Source organism: Falco punctatus, assembly GCF_963210335.1.
Source record: "Falco punctatus genome assembly, chromosome: 13".
Taxonomy (NCBI): Eukaryota; Metazoa; Chordata; class Aves; order Falconiformes; family Falconidae; genus Falco; species Falco punctatus.
The window spans coordinates 29143639-29167248 of NC_137593.1; the positions used below are offsets into that span (position 1 = coordinate 29143639).

At 58.1% G+C, this 23610-nt stretch overlaps 1 protein-coding gene across 4 annotated transcripts; it reads right to left on the bottom strand.

Moving 5' to 3' along the window:
- Positions 1-665: 665 nt before the first annotated feature.
- TSPEAR (thrombospondin type laminin G domain and EAR repeats) lies at positions 666-23582 on the bottom strand. Of its 4 annotated transcripts, none has more exons than XM_080410392.1 (13): positions 22789-23582; positions 10543-10763; positions 10218-10456; positions 10001-10091; positions 9272-9428; positions 8738-8869; positions 7969-8019; positions 7301-7533; positions 4222-4408; positions 2034-2263; positions 1552-1739; positions 1120-1221; positions 666-872 (listed from the first exon to the last, which is right to left on the bottom strand). In XM_080410392.1, exons 1-13 carry the CDS (start codon positions 22922-22924, stop codon positions 803-805), a joined length of 2037 nt encoding a protein of 678 aa, XP_080266518.1. In that variant the 5' UTR covers positions 22925-23582; the 3' UTR covers positions 666-802. The 4 variants fall into 4 exon arrangements, with proteins under 4 accessions (XP_080266518.1, XP_080266516.1, XP_080266517.1 ...); XM_080410390.1 differs by having other exon boundaries at positions 673-828; XM_080410391.1 differs by lacking the exon at positions 7969-8019 and having other exon boundaries at positions 673-828.
- Between the last annotated feature and the right edge of the window lie 28 nt (positions 23583-23610).

Here is a 23610-nt window from a genome sequence, read left to right on the forward strand (position 1 = left end):
CAATACATACACACGTCACTCAGTGAGGACAACCAAAACTGGCCACGGCAGAGTGGGAGCGTGGGCAGGCACCTGCGGCAGCGGGATGGGGTGGCAAGGCCACTGGAGATGGATACAAAGCACGGCGTGCAATATCGAACCAGGTGGGTCCTCAGCAGCATTGCAGCCCCAGGCACTGGGCAGCCAGAGCCAAGCCCAAAGCCACCTTTTTCCCCAATTTCTTACATGCCATTTCCTCCCCCTGGCCATACACCCCTCCCAGCAGAACACACACTGTTCGGTCTTTCTTCCCTGGCTTTGTGCAGGCTGTGGCCACAATCAACAGCGGCTCTGGGTCCCTCCTGGCTGGAGACCACCAAGCATCAGGGTCCCGGTGAGTCCGGGGAAGTGCCTGGGCACCAGGCACCCTTGGTAGAACATGGTTCTGGAGCATGGTAGGACAGCTCGCCCAGGAGAAACAGCACCAAAGCAGGGTCACAGCCCCCTTGCCAGCCCCCGGGGCGAGGCTGCAGGGAGCCTGGGGCTCCCCTCCTCCTCCTCCCCCTCCAGCGGAGTGCACAACCAGCCAGCTGCAGGGCTGATGCTGCAGCCATTCCCGGGCTCTGTGGTCCATCTTCACCTTGATGCCCAGCTTGCCCCAATCCTGGCGATGAGCTGAGCGTGTCTCAGCCACCTCAGGTGGTTTTCAGCTTGAGCACCTTGGAAAGCGGCTCCTTGGCACTGGAGTAGAGGAGGTAGGAGCCCTCGGCGGTGTGAAATGCCTCCCAGTCTCTACAGCCGACAGTGGGGAGGTGGTGAGCTGCTACGAAGCCTTCATAGCCTTGCCACCTGCACATGAAGGGCAGTTAGCTCCTGGGGCACAAGCTAGGCACCTGGAATGGGGCAGAAGAGCCGTGGGGCTGTCATCCCCCACCTCCCTGCTGCGGTTCAGGGTGGGATGACCCTTACTGGAGCTTCTCATTCCTGCTCAGAAACCTCTCCAGAAACAGGGAGCAGTCCTATCTGTCCTCCCTGGGAAGCTGTGCCAGCATCCACACAGGATGCCCCATGCTGGGCTCCCGGCAGGTTCTTTCCCGCTGGAAACAACCAGCCAACCCTGCCCTCCCCCCACAGCAGTACCTGTAGATAATACTGTTAACGGAGAAGGTGAAGCCATCGAAGGAGTTTGCTACCACCAGAAAAGAGTCGTCTCCCACCGAGAAGAATTCCCAGTCCAGAGCACTGAGGATGAAGCAAGCAGAGGGGCAGGTGAGGTGGCCCCAAGGGGCTGTATGTCCATGCCCCACCCCAATCTCTGCCACCCTGATGGTACACAGAAAACCTTGCTCTTCCCAGGCTGTTTCTGAGAGGAAATCCACCCTTGTTCCCAAATCCAGGGCCTTTTCCTAGCTCCCACTGGGATTTGGTGCCAAAGACCTGCCACCCATTGCCCTCCCCACCAAGTCTCGGTCCCTAGCAGTGTGCAAGCCTGCACGAACCCTCCAGGAGACCTCCAGGTTGCTCAGGGGAAGGACGTGGACTGAGGAGCACCCTGACTCTTTGCAGAGGTACCTGTAGGTGAGGAGGTCCTGGAATTTGACAAACATCTGGGCAGTGATGTTCAGCTCATAGATGGAGGAGTTGATGGCATAGAAGTTAGAGGGTGCTGGCGTCTTGCTGTCATAGCTGTGGCTGTTTGCAACAGCCAGGAAGACTCTGTCCCCGACATGAAAAACCTCCCAGTCAGCAGCACCAAAAGTCTGTGGGGAAGGAAGGCACATGAGAAGGTGCATATGGACGAGCCTTTGCAAGCCAAGGATGCTGTGAGGTGTGTGGGGACCTGCCAGAGGTGCAGCAGGGAAGTTACCCACTCCTAAAATCCTCCAAGGAAAAAAAAAAACCTCACTGTGTCAATCCTTATGGGAGAATCAGTGGGAAAATCTCACTACCTTTCCAGAGGACCGAAGAACATCTCTCTCTGTAATTATTCCCCGGCTTGTCTAAACCCAGAGGGGAGACCAAGGTGTAGTGTTTGATCAGTGGCCAAGCCTTACCAGGATAGACTGGAAGAGCTGGAAAGAGCCACTGAGCCAGATGTAGATGTTCGAGTAGATCTTTGTGGATGTGCCATTGAACGTGTTAGCCACAGCCAGGAAGGAATACGGCCCAATGGTGAAAAATTCCCAGTCATAGGCTCCAGAGGTAGGGATGGTCTGGTTGGTTTCAAACAACGCTGTGCTAGGGTTCCACCTGTATATCACACTGTCTATGTTGTGGTTATTCCCTGTGGGAGGGAGACAGACAGACAGACAGACAGACAGACAGACAGACAGACAGACGTGCACCATGAGGAGAAGGAACGCCTGGCTCGTGTTAGAAACCAGACCCAGGAACAGGTTCAGCCATGCAAATATTTGCCAGCAGGTTGCAAGGCTGATTGCTAGTGACCGATTGCTCCCCAAGAAGTAGTCAAAGAGCCTCTAGAGCCTCCATCCCTATCAAACACGCTGACAGCTTGTTCCCAAACCTGCGGTGGCAGCTTCCCACAGCCCCTGGCAGAGGAGGGATGGGAGGGTGCTGTCCCCCCACCCCAGCAGCACACCAGAGGCACAGCAGCCACCTAAAGCGGGGCCAGTCCCAGCCGAGTCCCTAAGCTACCGACACCACGGGCTGCCATCGCCCTTCGCACACAAGCTTGCACATCTGGGAGGGGGCCACAGCTGGAACGGCACCATGCTGATGTTTTTCAGCCAAGTCCCTGTGCTCAGCTCCCGAGTGCTGGAGCTGGCCAGGGACTTCCTTGTGCCAATCCTGGCTGGTGGCTTGAACTCCAGAGAGAGGGAGGGGATGCCACAGCCCGCAGCCTGCCCCGTGCTGAGCACTCAGGCTGAGCCCACCAGCACCCAAACACATGCCCCGTCCAGTTCCTGGGCTCTGTTCAAGCATCTTGACCTCATGTCTGTGTAGGACCCGGCTGGCTTTAAAGCTTAAAAAGTTTCTGCACTTTCACCCTGGCACAACCCCTCCAGCCAGAGACATTCTTCTAACAAAGAGCTGGCTTCACTGGGACAGGAGGGGGGCACCCCCAGCCCCTTTCCACCCCACAGTCACTGAGCACTGCTGTACCCGTCTTGGCCCTGCTGGTGTTTCTGGTGACTGAGCAGCAGCAGGACCACACGTTAATGGGTTTATGGCCAATCCTCATTGCAATGAAAGAGACTGGCAAGAAGGGCTGCAGGCAGAAGAGGGTGTGTGGGGAATGGCCATGGGGATAATAAGTGGCAGCTCCTCAGGGACTGACCCTCGCCCACCCCTAAGGGGAATACCTCTGGTTTGGCTTGGCCATGGTGGTCTTAACCCCTGCATGATGTACATGGCCACCGAAGGGACCTTTTTGCTGCAGCTGCCATGGGAGTAGGTCTCGTCAAACCTGGCTGTGGTGGGGTCCAACAGGTGACACAGGGAGTTTCTAGCCCAGCTCACAGGCAGCTGGTGCCCAAGCAACCTGCCACCAGCTTTGAGCCTGGTGCCAGAGGAGCTGATGCCCCAGGAGCCAGCCCTGATGGTAGTGAAGGAGCTCACCGGCCCAGCGTCTGAACCCGGCTGGGAGCATCCTGGGGACCCAGGGACGTGGTATTGACCCATTCATACCCTGTGCTGAGAGGTGCATGCCCCAACCCAGAACAACTCATGGCCTGGGAGGGGAAGGAGGCTGGATCACATCTGGAGGGTGCCCACGGAGGGACATCAGCAGGCTCTCACTCAGCTTCCCTCACTTTCCCGTGCGCTCACGAGCCCAAGGCTTTGGCATCTCAAAAGGCTCAACCCCTGCAAACCTATGCAGCTGCCCTCAGCACCCCACTGTGTTATGTAGCTTTGGGGGAAACAAATTAAAAGCAGAGAGATTCAGCAAAGACACTGCCCCTACTCCTGTCCTTGTCCCCCACTGTCAGAAACCCGGGGGGGACCGTGTCAGCCACCTCCCCAAGTGCTTTTCTCCCCTAAAATGAGATGGTCTGCCAAGGTTCAGGCTTCCTGAGGGACACCGTGCTTCCAGCTGCATGCCTATGAGGATGCCCTGCGCTCTGGCAGAGGATGCGCAGGAAGCTGCAGTGTTTCCACGGCAACGGGAGGATGCTCTCGAGCAGGGTGCCTGCCGCGGGGCACCGTGGTCCCTGGTGTCACCCCAGGGCCACCTGCCCCATCTGAGCCGGGCCGGTAGGGAATTTAAGGGCTGGGTACCTTCTCTGTGGTTGACCACTGCGAGGAAAGCCTCTCCCTCAATGACAAATGCCTCCCAGTCCCTAGCGCTGTGCGTGGTGATCCTCTGGTACGTGATGAATTTCTCTTTCCTGTGGCTCCACTTGTATATTACAGAGAACTCCTGACCCCTGTCATTCTGCTCAAAATTAGCCACTGCTAGGAAGATCTGAAAAATAACAAGCCAGGACATCTTGGTTTTCTCTTCTCGAAGCAGCGTGGACAAGCACAGGCAGAATGACTCACGGGATGCAGGGCCAGGGACTGAGGCGGCTGGTGTGGGACAAGGCAGCCCTGGCTGGCAGGGGTCCCCAAGCAGCCCCCAAGCAGTACAGTGCACCCAACGCGGGGACCCGGACCTGCTGGCCTGCGGGGGCCTTTGTTCATGGCAGCGGCAGTGCCTGCTGCCTGCAGAGCCCGCGCAGGGACAAAACCCACCACCACAGCCTTGGAGCCAAGCGGAGCGAGAGCCGTGCCGCAGCCGCTCGCACCCCACCGGCCCCGGGGACAGAGAGCACAGCCATGTGGATGAAACAGGCTGGGCAGGGACAGGGGCCTGAGCTACCAAACCTTCCGTGTAGGGAAAGGTTGTTCAGAAGAAAAATCACAGATATCATGATAATAACCATAATAATGATTCCGAGACAAAGCATTTGCCGGACCAAGAAAGCCCCACTGTGAGTGTCAGGGACAAGTGCACGGCAGCGGAGGTGGCCCTGCGCAAGGCGGGGAGCACATGCGAGCTCGTGGGGGCGTGCGGTGTGGCACGCCGGCCCCGCCAGCCCGGCGTGTTTCCTATGGCGTGCCAGAGGTTATGCCCCTGTTTGGGCCACAAGGAAGCACAAGGCCACAGTCCACAAGCAGACACCAGCCAGTGGGGGTGGTCTCCTGCCCCCTGCCCAGTGCAGGACCTTGCCAGCACCAGCCTGGGGCTTTGTCCAGCTGAGGCTCAGCCGTCCCCAAGGACAGAGACCTTCCAGCCTCAGTGGAGGTCTGCGCTGGGTGCACACATCACACCAAGGAAGGTGCATCCCCAGTGCTGGGCAGCTCTCCCTGCCGGTCCCGGTCCAGGGAGTCCCTTCAGGGCATCTCCAGAAGCACAGCTTCAGAGGGAAGAGAAAGGCCTGGATACAGCCCCACAACTCAGGAGCCTGTGGTCCCTTGCTCTCCATTGGCAGGAGCCACCAGGAGACCCTGATGCTGCCTTCTGGGGCTCTTCACCCCATCCTGGCAGAGCATCAGCGAGTCCTGGTGCAGTAACAAGGTGCTGACACCTACAGAGATGTCCCCACACTACAGAGCACCCACCTGCAACACGTGCAAGGAACCTGGGCTAACTGGAGAGATCTGCACCACTGCTGGTGCAACATCTGTCTGGGCACCAGCTCCATGCTGAGCATGGGCAGCTGCACCCAGAGCACCTGTCTTTGTCCCCAGCCACTCCGGAGCACCAAGGCTAGCACCAACTGGAAAACCTGCCCCAAGCTGTGCAGGAGAGAGGCCATCCTGCCTAGTAAGTCTGAGTAAGTTTTTCTCAGTGAAGACCTGAAGGCAAACCCAGAGCATATGAGCCTTGGTGAGCACCAACACGGGTGTGGGACACCATGGAGATTTGGGACCCCCCAGCCTGGTGGTCTTCCCTGCCCCTGCAGCCATTGCTGCAAGGGGGTGTTGTGGCTCCAGACTAACACTGGGGAGTCTCAAGGTGGTTCCCATCAGCAGATGTTGCCATCTCCTGCCCGTGAGAGTGCAGCTGGAGCTCTGCAGAGCCCGCGCAGTGCTGGGGATGGCAGGCATGGCCCCCAGCCCGAGGCCAGCTTTGCAACGCAGCTGCATTTTCAGGGCTTGACCAGGTTTTCTGCAGGACCCCACCGTCAGGCAGGTAATGAGGGATGTGGCCCATGTGTATCCAAAACAGCAGGGCTGTGGGTACCACCAAGCCTGGGGGCAGGACTTCTGCCCCATCCCTCTGTACCCTGGAGCATGTGGCTCTGCACAGGGAAGCCCTGCAGCCACCCTGCGCTGTGTCTGGTGACAAAGCCACAACAGGCCATGCCGGAGGGGGAGCAGTCCCAACTTCTCTGGGAGCTCGGCACAGAGCTGGCTCTCAGCAGATGTTTTTTTGGCTTGCCCAGGCCTCCTCACAAAGTGGTAAGTAGCTCCCCAGGGAGAGGAACCAGGCAGATACTCTGCAGAAGTCCTGTGGCAGAATGCCCAGGGAGGAGACATGGCTCCAAAGTCCCGGACTGATTCAAAAGCAAGCGGGCTTAAAAATGCAGGAGGTTGGGCTCAGTGGGTCTCGGGAGGGAGCTACGGGTTCTCTAAGACCACAGGCAGATCTCTGAGACCAGAGCAGACCTTACGTGTGGCTGGACACCCACCGCAGGCAGAGCTCAGGGAGGGCTCTGCTCTCTGTGGTCCCACGTCAGGAGCCGCGTGTCCCCAAAATGCCGCAGCCACTGCCCGGGTGACCCCGGCCTCGCTTTGCCGTGCCAGGTGGGCACTGCAGCAAACCCTGCCCCGCGGGGCTCAGCCTTCGCGCCAGGGCAGAGCGGTGCTGTGAGCCCCCCCAGACCAGGCTGGACTGCGCCTCTGCGGGATGGACATTTTGGCACTGGCACTCGCTACACCTGAGGCGGGCACAGGCAGAGCCTGCTAGAACCCCAGCCCATGGCACGGTCCAGCTCCAGCAGCTGGCTGTGGAGGCTGACCTTGCAGACATGCCGGAGATCCCCAGGGAAGAGATGTGAGCACTCTGGACGCACAATTACCCACGCTGCCAGCATCAGTTGCTGGAAATGGCCCGTGTGGATGTAGCTGTGTCTCAGCAAAACTAGTAAAACAGAGGGCAGCCCACCAAGCAGCCACCGGTCCCTAGGACAGACCCTTACCAGATGAGTATGTGTATCAGTGTGACCCCATCAAAGACAGAAGGGAGAAAGATTCTCCTGCTAAACCATGCTCGAGGCTCAGGGCTTCAGAGGAGAAGCCAGTGAGGGGCAATTGCAGTTTAATATACTAAAACGTGAAGGCACTGAAACAACCTCCCTGGCAGACTGACCTTCTTTCCTATGGTGAAATACTTCCAGGACTGAGCCTGGTACGTGGGGATGTTCTGGTAGGGCACAAACTTCCCGTCAGTCCACTTGTAGATGGCCGATCCTGGGGGGCTGTACCGGTTGGCAGTGGCTGCAAACAGTCCCACCTTTGGGATGGTGAAGAGCTCAACACCCATCGTCTCAGAGTTGGTCACGAGGTTCTGGTACTCCTCCACGTAGTCCAGCCGATGTTTGACTAGGAGGCCACAAAAAAAAGAGGGGTGAGGTTAAAACCAGGTGACCTGGCCTGGAAGGGTGCCCTGCGTGACGGAGCAGAGCTGGCTTGACAGCGCTTGCTGCTGTACGGAGCTTTGTGGGGGAAAATGAAGGTCCTGGTGGCGCCGGTGGTGAGGGGCCAAAACCCGAGGGGGTGATAAATGGCCTGACTCCGTCTTGCTGGGCAGCACATCCAGGCCCACCCAGCCCTGCCTGTTCTCCAGCGGAGAGCAGGGCTGCCAAGAGCTCTGCTGAGCAGTCTTCCCTGGGAGGGGGGAAGGATGAGATGCCACATGTTTTGATCGCTTCTTACCAAGCGGGTTGATATATTTATCCTAAAGAGAATGAGGAGAGGAACAGAGCTACAGCGAAAGGGCCTGGGCTGCTGAGACCAGCTGGGTTAACCCGTACCCACCTGCAGCAGCCCTGCACCAGATGTTTTCTCTGGCTGGAGTCAGCATGAGCTCTGGAAGAAGTCAGACAAGACTTAGACAGAATTAATGCCAGGAATTAGAACAGAAACCCTAAGTGTGGTCCCAACGGCAAATGGGTGGGCACCGGAAGGGACAAATGGCAGGAGAAGGGCTAGAAGATGGGCCAGTGCTGGTGGCATCAAAGGGCACAGGTCAGCAAGATCCCCGTATGAGGTCTCCATGTGGGTACCAGCATAAGAAAAACCCCAGGAGAGGGGGGAAGGACAATTCAGTTGTGGGCATGCCCCATCCTCCACGTCCTCGCCAGAGATCCTGGCCAGACTGTCTACAGTGAGTGGGAGCACACCAGTAGGCAAAATCCGTGTTGTTAGCGAGTAACAACCATCCCTCCAGGCTCTGGTTGCTTTGCCACCTTGTTACTCCACTGTCGCCCCACTATTTTCTGCACGAAGGCTACCAGAGCTGGGATGACATGAAGGTGGAGGGACAACACGGGCACTCTGTGAGTGGTAGGGGAGCTGGCTCACAGGGACACCCGATTCCAGAGCTGCACTGGAAGCGTTGATGCGGGCACCAAGAGCAAAGCGGAGCCGGGCCAAACAGCAGAGAGGAAGGGGGACACCCCAGACCCCTCGTTCTGCTGTTGCTTGACTTGGTTCCCACCCCAAAGTGCTGTCAAGGGCAAATCTCTGCTCCACCTCTGCTGCAAGAACCTCCCTCCATCCCCGAGAGCGCGTTGCACACCAGTACCTTCCAGCAAGGAAATCCAGGTGCTGCCATTGCAGAGGTACAGGCCTCGCCGGGAGGCGTTGAACCAGAACTGTGTCTTCTCCTGCCTGGTGCAGGGTGGACGGGACCCCAGGGTCACCTTTGTGTCGGTCTCTGGGCACGGAGAGGAGCAAGGCAGGTGCCTCTTAGTGCACATGACAGAGGAGCAGCGAGGCTTATCCCCGTGCACACAGGGAGGGCTGGCCGTCCCGGTTCCATCCTGATGATGGGCACCAGGGAATGGGGGAAATGGCATCCTAGCACCGAGCCAGACAGCCACCGGCTGAGCAAACCCTAGGGGCTGACACCTGGGGGGTCGCTGGCATGTGCCCAGCACTACCAAGGAAGGGGAGCTTCGGACAGGGATCCCACCCCATACACACTTTGAGAAACAGAGGGTGCTGGGGACACGTTCTTCCCCTCTGCTTCTGCTCCGTGCCCAGCCCCACACAAGGAGCCTTCCTCAACCAACACAGAAGGCAACCAACCGAGCCCATGTCGTGGGGAGTTACTGACCGTAGGGGTATTTTAGCACCTCGTTGCTCGCTGGTTTTGCAGGGAGATCCTGGAGGATAGCGGGGACAGAGAGCGTTGCTACTTTGAAGTTCATGGCAGTGCATATCCGAGGGGTGGCATCAGCTCCTGGCAGCAGGACAAGCTGTCTCAGCAAGCCCTGGGAAAGCAGGAGCAGCAGGATGGAGAACAAGTCCAGCAAGACCAAGAAATGGAAACTGCAGATGATTCATGCCCTGGATTTCCCCCCTGACTCTTGCTCATTCCCCTCCCTCCTGGGCCGCGGAAGCCTCCCTGGGATTCACATGCATTTATCAGACCCTCGTTACATGCCCAGCCTGCCAAAATCTCCATCCTGGGCAATTTAACAGCTGGCGCAAGGGGAGCCTTGGCAAGGGGCTCATTAGCTGCAGGTAGCTTTCACCGCCTCTGCTTTTCACTACTGGTCAGGATCGGGCACTGCCCTAACTTTTATATCAACAAGACTGTGCCAATGACTGTCCTTCTGCTACCGCGCCACTGGCAACGTCCTCTTAAAAACACATTTGTCCCACAAAGCACCAGTGGCCAGCACTGCCCCTTGCACGCCCACAGCCAGACTGGGACTGAGGCTGGTGGTGGGACCCATGGCCACTTACGCTGCCTGTGCCATGGCCCAAGCCCTGCCAGCATAGGGATCTGAGGGGGGGCTGCAGCTCACCCCCGGGCAGCCCTGCACCGTGGGGCACCTACCGTAAACACGCCTTTCCTTCTTCTCCTGTTGCCCAGGTAGAAGCTGGCTCGCTTCACTGACAGAGAGGCTGGAAACGGGGTCTCCACCACCCTGCGGATGGGCAGAGAAGAGTCAAGGGACAATTTCATAGCATCTGCTGGTGCCTGGAGGAGATGCTGGGGGAGGCACATCACCCTACCAGCCCTCCTGAGCCCCCCGCCACTGTCCCCGACCTACACGTCCTTGGGGACACTGCAGTCCACTGTCAGGGAGAAGGACTGGCCAGAGACGGCCAGGACGAGTGTGTGCCACTGGTTGTCGGAGAGGGAGACGTTGGGGAAGGTGACGCGGATCTGCCAGCCACCGGCGCGCTCCTGGCTCCAGAAGAGGAAGTGGAGCTTGTTGGGGGCATAGCGCAGCCCCACCAGCACGCTGGGGCTCTCCTCCGCCATCAGCGTGAAGACATACTCATTTCTCTGCGGGAGGGCATGGACTCAGATCTGCATGCCACAAGCTGCAGGGCCGGGCTCTGCCCGCTCTGTGCTCGGCTGGCAGCCCTTACCTTGGCAGGGACGCTGAGGACCCTCAGTGTGACAATGATGGAGAACTCCTCGGGGAAGCGGTCGCAGTGGATGAAGAGCCGGGAGGCAGGAAAGCCCAGGACGCGGGGTCGCGAGGCAGCAAGCTGGAAGCCGCGCACTCCCTGCACTTGAAACACCCTCATGCCATGGGCCAGCCCACCAGCGGGGACCATCTCCGAAAGGATGTCCAGTGGGCGCAGGTCTGTGCCGAGAGACAGCGGAGCACGTCATGAACAACGGCAGCCTGACCACTTGGGAGCAATGCCAAGTGTGCAGGCTCACCTGCGTGAATCGCCCCAGCGATACAGCTCTGAACACTGACCCCAGGGCCGGGACCTGCTGGCCAGGCAGCCCCAGGCTGCCACCAGCTTCCTCGGGACCCACTGGCACCAGCAACAACAGCCAGAGCCAGAAGAGCAGGCAGGGATCCAGCACTCACAGGCTCATTTGCAGGACGGCCGCCCATCCCCATCCTCCCGGGGGTGGTGGGGCACGGTGCTCCTCTCTCCATCCCGGTCCAGGCTCTCCCAACCCAGCCCTCATTGCACACATGCACATACTCCCCTGGCAGGCACCAAAACCACTCATTAAATAATTATCCTCTCCCCAGAGGAGAAAACAACGTGCCCAGCCCCAGAGCATCACCCAGGTGAAGAACAGCACCATGCACCAGCACTGCAAAGCTGTCCCCACGTACCAGTGCTGGGGTTGGCATCAGTCCGATGTTTCAGCAAGCCCCATGCCGGTACCCACAGCGGATGCTTCTCTGACCATCCTCACCTTGGCACTCTCGCAGCTTTTATTTTTGAGTGTTTCTCTGGCAGGATTGTGGTGGCCATAGCAAAGGGCACCAGAGCTTGGTGATGATGCTTACAGGATGAAGCAGCACTTGGCTAGACTTAAAAAAATCCTGATTCTGTCCCATCTCCAGTGAGACCAGGCTTTTAGCTCCTATTTGTACTAATAAATCTTGGCTGCTGGGGCACAGCAGGAGAGCTGGGAGGGAGGGAGCTGTGAGCAAGGCTGGACCCGTGTGTGTCTGAATCCAAACCAGCTGGAGAGGGGAAGTGTTTCTGCCCGGGAACCCCCTGCAACCCAAACCCAGATGGGCAGAGCAAGGAGGAATCTGCTTGTGTGACATCCCTTAGTGGTAACCGTGTCCACTGTGTGACTTTTTGAATATTTTGAATAGCCCAGAGCAGGGAGAATGGCAAGGTCCTTCCCACCCTGCCACCTCGGCGTTCCCCCTGTCCGCCCCTCCGCTGCTTAATGCTGCTCCCAAAGCAAAGCCTCAGTGGGGGAGGCTTAACGGAAACAACTTATTTCAGAAAGGCACGACTTGGGGAATGACCAGTTTCTGTTTTCTCAGCAAAATGCACAAGCTGAATTCAGGCTTGGGTTTGCGGGGTGGTTCAGGACCCCCTGACTGCACTGGGGGCGGTGGGGATGAGCCGGAGGACAGCTCAGCTGGAGCCGGTGGCTGTGCCCGATGCTGTTGGCCAGGAGGGGACCGACTCCTAGAACCAAACCCAAATCCTGAAACCCAAAGATGTGTGCTCCAGCCTGCCTCCTGCATCAGTCGCTGCTACCCATCAGAGCAGGGCTCGGACAGTGGCCGGGGTGTTTCAGCCCAGGCTGCGAGCATCAGGGCTGCACCAGGCGCCGGCAGGAGGGACGTGGGGACGCTTAAATGTGCTGATGCTGGTCCCTCACAACCCTGGGATCCTTCTAGCCGAGGCTGCCTGGAGACAGCAGGGACACCCCCGGATTGACCGGAGCACCTAGGGGGAGAGGTGGTGGGCAGAAACTCTCCGATCTCTCCCAGCTTTCCTTTTCACCACCAGCTGGGCTGTAACACAATGTAAATACAGGCGCCATCAAACTGAGACAAGCCCCAGGCACACGGAGCCTGGGCCCCAGCAGCCCTAAAAAGTGGGCTGAAGCTTTGCTGCCCACACCCGGACCGTGCGGCATGGGGATGGGAAGGCAGAACCCGGGGATGAGGACCCTCTTCGGCTCAGGCTGTTCTTGGTACTTCCCTGCGGGAAATGCCAGAGGAGCTGCCAGCGCCTCGGAGGGGGCGGCAGGACGGAAACATTCTGGGAGCTTTTGCTGCCAGGATTGTGCCTGGCAGAGAGCACAGGGAGCTCCAGAGAGTCTGTGGCCTGAGGGAATTTCCAGGGGGACTTCATGGCTCTCCTCTACTTCTCCTTCCTCTCCCCCAATCCCAGCATGTTGGTCGCTGGGGTCAGCAGACCTTGGTACAATGCTTGTGCCGCAGGGACGGGCGCCTGGCTCTCCCCACGGCACCGAGAACTGCTGGTCGCTCCCTGGCTGCCACGCTGTGGGGCCGCAGGTGCAGGGATGACCCTACTACCCGCTGCCCACGGGTGCAGGCAGCTGCAGCACCTGAGGCATCGCACCATGCTGTCACTCTGAGGCTCAGCCCACTGGCACCCAGGCACCGAAACCCCAGGGACAGGCTGCCAGGGAGAGGCTGCCCCACACGGGGCACCCCGCAGCAGCCACATGCCCCCCAAAACAGAGCACACTTTCTGGGGTCTCCCCTGGCAGCGCAGGGGACATCCCATGGGAGCACACGGGTCCCGGCACGTTTCCCGACACAGCCTGTCTTGACGCCTCCCTCCCGCCGCAGCCCACCCTTCGCTCCTACCTGTGCAGTGCTGCCACGTCCTGCCTCCCCGGATGAAGCCCCCGCTGGTGGCCCAGTGGAGGAGAATGACCCAGAGCAGCAGCGGAGCCGACATCGGGGGGCTGGCCTCAGGGGGTCCATGCACAGGGACCTCACTGCCGTCTGCTCCTCCGTGCCCAGGCAGGCGCCACTCGGCTCAGCCCCCCCAGGAGCTCTCACATAGTCTGCTGGCAGGACCACCCGAAGCACCCCGCCACCGGCTCATCTGCCTCGGGGACACACCGCGTCGAGCTGCTTCTGGGGTGCTAAGCCCCAGCTCTGCTGTCCCCTTGTGTGGGCATCGTCCCCGGGGGCAAGGCAGCGGTGGGAGTCGGGGGGCTGGTGGGGGCTCCCCTGGGGCGGCCGTGGAGGCAGTGCTGGCTGCAGCCTGCACGCAGACATTTAAATGAGAAGTCAGTGGTGGGAGAGGAGGAGTCCCAGCTCCTTGGAGAGCTTTTATCTTTTGCCCAACCCTCTGGAAGGCGGCTTTGGGGAGGGATTTTTTAATATTTTTTTTTTTCTTTGCTTCCTTTAATTTTTGGTGATTCATTTTTCCAGGATCCCATGGGATTAGGTGGGAGATTCACTCCTGCCTGGAGAGACCAAGGTGGGAACCTTCTACCCCAAAAGCCTTGAGCTTCCAGCAGCACAATCCCAGCCTGTACTGGGGGGCAATCCTCTGTCCCCTCCGGTTCACTCCACCCTGCTCAAAAAACAAGTCAGACCCCACAGGGTGCGTATTTCTCCCCCAGAATGGCCTCGGGCAGGTGATACACAGCCAGTGCCCGGGGCAAGGCTCCAGCCCAAAGCCGGCCACCAGACCCGGCCCTGCCATGAGGATGGTGGCAACGTGCTGAGCGTCAGTTCGGAAACCCTCGAGGTTATGCTGTTCAAATGGGAGAGACAGCAGTGGAAAAACTCCCTGCACGCAGCAAGCTCCACTGGGTTTCTCCAGCCGCAAAACAACTTACTTCCATTCCCTGAACAATTGAAATGTGCTCCCCCCGCCCCCATCCCCAAATCCTTCCCGCAAGGCGAGCACTAGAATAGAAAGCGGATGGCCAGGATGATACGCCAAAAAATTCTGTTGCAAACTGGGGGTTTCGACAGCGAGGAACACCCGGAGCTGGACTCACAGCCATGCCTCGTGCTGGTCTGTTGCCAGCCCTTGCTAGCCCGAAACCCTCCGTGCCGTGGCCAGGAGGGTGCAGCCCATGGGGCTCGGGCACGTGGTGGAGCAGAGCACCCGGCACCTCCGTCCCAAATCCTAAGAGCAGCTACTTGGACCCTGGAGACAGCCAAATGGGGTTGGTACCTCCGTACCGGAGTCAGACAGTCCCTGAAACCCAGAGAGCAGCCACACGCATGCCCGGGGATGCTCTGCACTGAGTAGGGCTGCACGGAGTCCCCTCCCCACAAAGCTTCTCTCTGGGCATCCTCCAAATTGGGCCTCTACTGGAATCACGCTTAAGTGGAACCTAAGCAGAGCTTAACCTCTCTCAAGAGCGAGCTGCAGAGGTGAGGCACCGCTGGCTCCCCATCCATCCTCACCCCTGAGTTGGGGACAGCACCCAGTGGCACAGCCACTACCCAAACCCAGGGGTCCTGAAAGGCAGCTGCTGGTGGCGACTGCAAGGGATGCGGGAGGTGCAAACCACCCCACCCCCAACAGGCTCAGCCACTGGTGATGCTCCCTGTGGCCTTGGCAATGCCCACCAGCACCAGGGCTGGGACCAGCCGTCTCACCGGGACCCCACGCCACGTCTGCTGGCAGGAGGAGCGGGGACCGGCATCCGGGGCCCATCCGGCAGAGAGGTCGGTGCGTTGGAAGGGCGGCTAGCACGGAGCGGAGCGGAGCTGCTGCCAGGGCCCTGCCTCCCGGCAGGTTGGCACTGAAGAAGGCAGCACAAATAAGAATCAGAACTGCTGCATTTCCCAAGGCCGCACACATGTGTCAAGTTAAGCGTGGCTTTGGGAGCTGGCAGCACTGCCCCGAGTAGGGGACTCGCACAAGTGGATGGATTTTGGGAAGTCTCCCGCCAAGGCCAGCACCAGCTCTGCGAGGGTCTGGGCAGCCCATGCGACTCCTCCTGGGGAGGGAGGAAAAGTCCTGCCGGGGATGCCAGGACGACTGGTTTCTTCCGAGGGGATGCAGCTGCCTTTGAGCACTTCCTCGGCCAAAAAGCCAGTTGGTGGGGACATCTCCAGACCTGAGGACACAGCTGCGGGTGTCCCCTCCAGAAGCAGGGGGATCCAGGGAGCTCCTGGCAGGAGGTGGAGGAACCAAAGCCCCTGTTGATGAGCATGGAGGACATGCCAGGCAGTCCTCAGCCCAGCACCGTGGGCTCAGGCTGCCTTTCAGCCACGTGCCGTTAATGAACGGTCTCCTGGTGAGAACAGGGATGTTGATGGTCCTCAAGGATCTTCCCCATCCCTGGGCTGGGGACCTTGGCAGGACAGAAGATGGTGGAGTGGCTTGGGCAGTGCCTGGCACTTTTCTCCCTCCCCAGGGAACCGAGCTGTGATGTGAAATAAGGACAGGGGCCCATCGCTGCCGGCTGTTGCGTTGGGTCCGGGACCTGCTCTGTGTCCCAACGGCAGTAGGAAGTGGTCTGCAAAATTGTTCCTAAGCACACACGCGCACATTCCTATGTGCACAAGCAAGCGCGAGAAGATGAAATAAAAGAGACAAACAGCGCGACGTTTGCCTAATTCGCACGGGTCGTAAATAAAACCATGTGGCGGCTCCGAACAAAATGATCCTTGGATTTCCACCAAAAAGGTTGGCCATCATTGGGTTAGAAAAGGTTGAGAAACCCATCTGTAGACAATACATCTCAAGCAGAGCTTCCATGCAGAGGACAGTGCAAGGAGGGCACCTAATGAAGGCCAGGGACAGGCTGGACCCTGCACACAGGGTAACGTTCTGCTCTTCCAAGACTGTAACTCATTCCTTATTATTTGCAGACACAAAGTCATGTTTCAGGGCTTGTTAGTCCTATTCATTTCAGGCTTTATTCCTGACATCTGCAAGAGCTTCCCCCCTTGAAATGCAGCATGCATACAGGCACCGGCTGTGGCAAAGCTTGGAGGGACCCTATACGTAACATACAGAACTGCCCATCTCATGGGTGTCCCCAGCGTGGGCTCTGGCTGGCAGCAGGCAGTGTTGTGCCCACCCTCCTGCCCACGCCGGCAGGGCCAGGGGAGCCAGCTGAGGCTGGCTGGCCACCACACAGGTGTGACCACACATATCCTCAGGGACAGAGCTGGAGGTCAGCAATGAGCACACACAGCCAGTCTTGCCTGCATGAGCAGCAGGGCCAGGATCAGCTCTTTGGGGTCGGTTTCGAAAGGAATGGGGGAAACTTGTTCTCAGGATCACCCCAGATTGCAGTTCTCCAGATGCCAGTTCAGGTTGGACACCAGAACACCACCTTCACCCCGATGGTGGGACAGGGACAGATGGGGTCTCTATCCTCAGCCATTTCCAAGGCTCCCTCTTGTCGCCTCAGCCCTTTCTCCTAGGCTGAAAATCTTCCCCGTGTCTCCTGGAGCAATTTCAGCTCCCTGAGCCCAACCCATCAACATAAACTGGAGTCCCAGCAAGAAATTTCCACATCAGGAAAGCTGTCAGCATTGTACAAGAAGTGTAAATGTCTTTAACCCCATCGCATTTCAAAAACTTAATTCCCAGAAGTTTTGGAGAGGTTTTGCCAGGAAAAGTTTTGTCGAAGGACTGGGAGGATTGCAAAAGGCACCATTTTTAGGAAAGCCACCAAAAAAAAAGCACAAAGCTGCCCCAGCGCTGCACGTCCTGCTGCCAGCTTCCCAGGCGCGGAGCTGCCTTCGGGAGCAACCCCTGCCGGGCAGCGGCGAACCACCAGCATCGCTCACATCCCAGAGCCCTCGGTGTCCACACACCCACGCACCTTCCCAGCGCTGCCAGCCCCAGGGAACCGAGGAGCCAGGAGTGGCGGTCCCGGCAAGGCTCCCTCGCCTTTGGCCGCAGGCAGCAGGCAGGGCTGGTGACCTGCAGCCCAGGTCTCTTCCCAGGCAGCCAGGAGCGAGCTGAGCATCCTGCCTGCATTTGGAGGACACATGGCAACCGAGCTGCCGGGCTTTGAAAGGGCTCCAAAAAGCAGTCACTGAACTCTGGCCAGTACAAGCAAAAAGACAGGACACTTCTGCACCAGGGCTGCTCGGGACGGGGCTCGGCAGCACCCAACGGCCACAGCTCCCCATGTTCCCTCCCTGCAAGTGACAAACAGCCCTTCGCTGCTGCCTGTCCCTCGGTGACAATGCTTTTTTTCCTTTTTGCCACCTCCCTCCAGTGTGCCCAAACCTCTTGCAAGAGGCAGTGCCACCTCCCTGCAGCCACAGGACCCCAACCTGGTTCTGCAATCACCACTTTCCAGCAAGCGGCTCCATATGGATGGAGGGCATCAAACACAAGCCACTGTGAGCATGCAGACTATGGCAAGGGTGCTCTGGGTGTTTTCTGTAGGTCTTACGTCTACACGGAGGCAAAGAGTAGTGAGGGGGCTAACGTGTCACGCAGCAGAGGTGCAGGAGACCCAGGAGCTCTGCCTGGACTCCCTGCTCCACCTGCAACATGAAAGCCCTGCTCGCCTTTGAGCTCAGCTAAGATCCCTCTGCAAAGGGGATAAACAGAGTTCCTAGGGCCAAGAGGAGGCGGGCAACGTTCCCATTTCGCACTTACTGTTGGAAAGCCCCTCGGCGCCCAAGCCCACCCCAGCCTGCTCCCAGCTCTGTGCTTCTTCAGCCATAGCACTTGCCTGAAGCCCCTGGGGGTTTGCACAGCATGCGCTTGCAAGAGGAGAGGGGAGAAAGGGAAAGGGTTTTGCAAATGTCTAAGCCTTCTTCCGGCAGCAGCAGCAGCTCACCAGGCTGAATATGCAAACCTGAGGACTCTGCGTGGGGAACTGTAAGCTTGGCCAAGCAAACCCGGTGCTAAGCGCCACATCTCTCAGCAGGCTGCCTTGGGGTAATGCCTCGGGCCTGGAGCTGGCTCTGGGATGCGCAGCTGCTCCCCATGCACAGAATAATCTCCCTTGGCAGCCCCGCAGGAAACCCTCCGCCTTTGCCTTGTAGTCCTTTGATCTGGGCAGTGACCACACGCTCCAGCTCGCAGCAGGCGGATGGTGGTAAAAGGCAGAAAAAGCCACGGCAGGGAAGCCCGGGGACTCACCCCACATGCCTGGGCCTGTCAGGAACCAGCAGGATAGGAGAGGGGATGCACAGCGCTGCCTGGACCAGAAACAATCCTGTGACTCCCTGGTTAGGGCCCGGCCAGCACCTTCTCTCTGGACGAAGCCTACCTTGGACCGCACAGGGTGTTAGGGAAAGGTGTGGGCATCGCAGCCCCTCCTTCAGCCAGAGCTCCCCCAGCACTCAGGGCTCTGGCCAGGTCCTCCCCCTGGCAGGTCCAGTGCCCTGCAGCAAAGAATAGCGGCTTTGGCACCGCTTTGCTCTGCAGCCATAAGAAAATCTCTTGCCCCATGACAAAAAGAATCAGGGCCCAATTTTATTCCTTGCCTGTATGACAATGTAAAGCTTTTATTATTACATTACCCATGATTCAGGCTCTGGAGAAGCTGGTGGGACCAGGAGGGCGGCAGGCGGTGGAGCAGGCAGCACGTGAGGTGGGCTCCCCGGGTGCCAAGGCAGGAGCACAGGCAGTCACACTCACTCTGGCCACCCGCCGGCAGCGAGCACAGCTCCATCTCCTCCGGGGAGGGAAGGGAACAAAGGCAGAGAACAATTGCTATTGTTTTCCAAGACTTTCTTTGGGCCAGTTCCTCCAGCGTGGTGCTGTTGCCCAGCCGCTCCGGCTGCGGTGCCGCGGCCCCACTGCGCTCAGAGCTGTGCAGACACTGGTGGGGGGACGTGACCCCCATTCCCAGGCGCCCGCCACCCAACACTCGGAGCCCGGCCCCCGCTAGCACAGAGAGAGACGGAGCCAGCATCCTTGGTGGGGTTACTGCATGCACCGCAGCTCCTGCCCCACTCCCCAGCACCGTCAGGCATCCCGGAGATGCTCCAGCTTCCCATAACCCACCAAGGCACGATGCCTGCGGTGGGGAAAGGGTGAGCCCAGCCCACGGCTTCGAGTGGTGGGGAAGGCGAAGAGCAGAGCAGGGTGTCCTTGGGAGCCTGGCTCCCGCTCCCGGCGTTGGCCCTGCAGCGAGGCAGCAGCCTTTGCTGGCAGCGGGGCCTCAGCCGGGAGCCGGAGGTCACACAGCAGGACCCTGCATGAGCAGGACAAGCATCCCCCCTTGATTGCCCCCTGAGCAGGTCTCTAATTACAGCCCATCCTCTCCCTGCCCAGCCATCACTGCCTTTGAAGTCTGGGCTTTCAGAAACCACCGGGGAGGCTGCTCCTAATTGCACTTTGCAAGAGTGGGGAGGGATTAGAGCTGGGAGGGGACAAGGCGAGGCTGGCAGCAGGGGCTGCTGTAGGAGGGGGAACTGGGGTCCCACCGACAGGGTGCTCAGCATAATGGCATCACCCTGGGCTGACCAGCCTCCGTGGGCACTGCAGGAGGAGCAGAAGAACATCTACAGAAGGTGGTACCTAACACATGGGAAGTTCCTCAACCTAACACAAGTTTGACGGGAATTGGAATTAATTGGTACAAGCAATCACGTGCCCCCCAGTTACTGACTGGGTGTTAAAAGGATGGATGCTGAAGAGCACCAAATGCTAAAAGTGAAGCTGCATGGGGACAGTACAGACAAGTGGCTTCAGCAACAAAACCAAGGATGTTTTCATAAAGCCAAGTCTCATGTAGAGCCCTAAGACCTCCATAAGGCCCTCAAACACAAGCACTCCCACCAAGGCCATGCCTAGGCTCCAAGGTAGAAGATCTTGTGTCAAAGCAGGATCTGGCTGAGGACAAAACTCAAATTCTAATCGCCTCTCCAGGCAAAATGGTTTTGAAAACACCTGCCCTCCAGCCTGCCCTTCTGGCATCTCTCCTTCATCACAAGAACCGGCAAGCAAAGCCGAGCTCCAGCTGAGCAAAGCCCCTCCTGAGCCACCCTGGCAACGAGCCCATGGACGCCAACCAGAAGGATCTCCAACCCCAGAGGCTTCCACCATTGCCTCAGAGCAAACTCCCCCAACTTGGTCACTGCCCCATGCCTCACCATCTCCTGGCTCCTGGAGGGACGCATGGCATGGAGAAGCCGTGCAAGACATAAAGCCCTGGCCATCAGCTCTGCAGTCCACTGTTAGCTCGGAGATGTGGGCATCTCTCTTGCCCTTCAAACAGACATGCCCCACAGAGCAGGATCTCCCCAGCACCCAATGGCTGCCGCTGGCAACGCCTGGAGGGATGCACACATGGACCAGACCAGCAGAGAAAGACACGGGTGCTGGTGAAGCAGCACGCCAGGAGAGGAGCCTGCGCAACCCCATCCCGGGCAGACTCAGCGAAGAAACCCCGATTCACCTAACATCGTCATGCCAGCCCCAATTTGGGTTCAATTTGCCAAATTATTTTGGCATGGGAAAAAAACTGTTTTGGGGCAAAATTCCCAACCCGGTTGTGGGCGGAGAGCCTCCCCGTGCTGGGCCCAGCATCCAAGTGCGTGGGTGCCACCCAGCATGTTGCATCCTGCATCTCTGCTGCTTTGAACCCACCTCCTGCATCTCCTGCAGCCCCCAGAGGGGCAGCCGCGGCGGGTGCATTGGTCTTTGCTCCGCAGCCCCCCGAGCCCTGCCCCAGGGCACCCCAGCCACCCAGCCCCTTTGGCCAGGGTGACCCGGCTCCTTTCAGAGCTGTGACAGCAGCACAGAGCCACAGCCTCTCCCCCCATTAAATGCATCAAAGCGCCCCCAGAGAGCCCTGCCCTGGCGAGCTGGGGCCAGCTGGTGCCCCACGCATGGAGGGAGAGAACCAGGCCCAGAACCTGGCTCATCTTCCCCCACACCCTTCAGGAACAACATGACCAGACAGACCTGCTCGCAAATCGCTCCCCGAGCGCTCACGCACACGCTGCTAGCACCGGCAGCTACCCTGTAATAACCCACCGTCTGTATCATTACCATTAATTATATATTAACATACCCCATAATCTTAACTGCTGCTAAGTCACATCTCGGGGTGGTGGGGGGGGTGCGAGCCACTTTCAAAAGCCACCTGGCTGGTTCTCCTATGCTCTTACACCACCCGCCCCGGGAGAGGGGCTGGTGGCCCAGGCAGGACCGGGATCTGGCAGGCGGCTGCAAGGATCAGGGCCGGGGTGGGCAGGAAGGTCACCAGGCTGGAGCCACAGATCTCCCTGCCACCCTGGGCTCCCAGGGGACTGTGAGAGCATTGAGCGCATTACGTAGGACCACCAAGCATTAAGTGGCTTGAGCAATTTTTTGGTGCGTGTGACGTGGGGTTGGACCCAGCTGGACAAGAGGAGACACGGGGAGCCCTCGCTGGGGCTGGTACGGGGGCTCATCCACCCTGCTCTTCAGGTAGCACACGGGGAGGGCAGCTCATCCCAACCAGACCCTCGGGTGCAAGAGGAATTCTCCAGATTCCTGCCCCTTCTTCTTCCCTGTTGCCACCCCTCACCATCCCACTAGCTGGCAGCAAGACCCTCAGCATCCCTCACCTTACGCTCCCCCCAGCCCCTAAGCTTCCTGAAAGGCAGTGATTTTCTTCTTCCCCCGAGTCAGGAAAATTGGAGAGAAGCAAAGTGAGGCAGGTAACCAGCGCCATTTCTTGCCCAGGCAACACAGGGACTTGCCACACTCATACATCCATGCCCTGCCGCTGCCCCGGGCTCAAGGCCCCTCAGTCAGCCCACACAGCCCTCGCCCCACACCGCAGGGCTGGGGGGCTGCCACTTCCAGCCCCTTTCTGGAGCCACCTCCTAAACACTGCACCAATCCCACGTCCGAGAGAAGCCCAGTATTAGCGGCACGGCTGGCACTGAGGATGGACATTTCGGGTCTGTGCTGACAAGAGAGGGTGTTTCGATTCCCATAGGGGCAAAACACACCCAGCATCCTCACCAAGATGCAACTGCAGGAGGAAAGCAAGGAACTTGCAAAGAGGCAGAGCTTTCACCTCAAAGGCAGCACACCACCTTCCATCCACCATATAGCTCCAGCCAAGGAAAAGCTGGAAAGAAGCCTGGGGCTGGCTCTGCCCTGAAGCTGCAGTCGTTTCATGTGGCTCCAAACGCCTCTCGCCTGGGAGCTCGCACTTTCAAAGAACCGCTTGCATGCACACAGGCACACAAAACACAATTAATGAATGTCTCACATCCCACTGTGTGTGTTCTGACACAGCTCCACTTGCCAAGGGAAAAAAAAAAAGTGTGCGTGTGTGGATGTATGTATATACAAAGGCTTTAAAGAGGACGTTGCTCACAGTTTTACAGCTTTGTTGAAGGGCTTTGTTTTGGGTTTTTTTGTTGGTGTTTTTTTTTCTTTTTTAAATATAAAAGCCTAAAGCAAATATAATCCAGAGAAATATTTTTTAAAAAAAAAAAATCTTTAATACCTTACCTGCATGTGTAACACCTGTAGAGCTCCAACACTCCCCAAAGAACACGTTGTATAGAAACTGTTGCAGACTAAAAAAAAAAAGGCAACTGCTCAGAAAAACATTGCTACTGGCTAGTATTACACATGCTGTCAACATGAATATTCTTTCATGAACGGAGAGGAATAGGCTTTCAGGGAAGTCTATTACAGGATTGGCACGGCAGCTTTACAGGCTTTGACTCTCAGGTGTTCCCCAGTTGTAAGAAGCTGCCTGTGCAGCGAAACTGTCTCTGGGCAAGCCAGGCACAGCAGAAGCCCACCCACCTCCACACCAGCATGGAGCTATGCGAGATGAGCCCTCATGCTGTTTGCGGGGATTCAGTTTATTACGGAATAGTAATAATGATGAAGTTTTCTTTTTTTCCTGCAAATAAAACAAACAGGGTATCTAGCATGCTGACTGCAGTGCCATGTTTAATCCTTTCAATGAACACAAACGCTCGCTTGCTGGTTTCAGCTAAGAAAAGAGCCATGACTCAGGACAGCTGTTCTCACCTCAACAAAGCAAGTTTTAGGACTTCTGCTTATTTTGTCACCTGCAAGGCTGTCTGGTATATACGTTCACTGGGTGGTTTAAAACACCCAAGTTAGCAAGCCTGCTGCATGCCAATCACTTTTCTTAGTTCTCTTTGAATTATCAGGTCATAGCCATCATTAGAGACAAGACACTGGCCACCCGGGAAAGCCCAAGCAACTGTGTCAACTCTTCCACTCCTCTAAAGCATCCCCTTTGTTTTTGTAACACATCTAAAAATGTAAAACATCCCCATGTGTTTTAGCTGC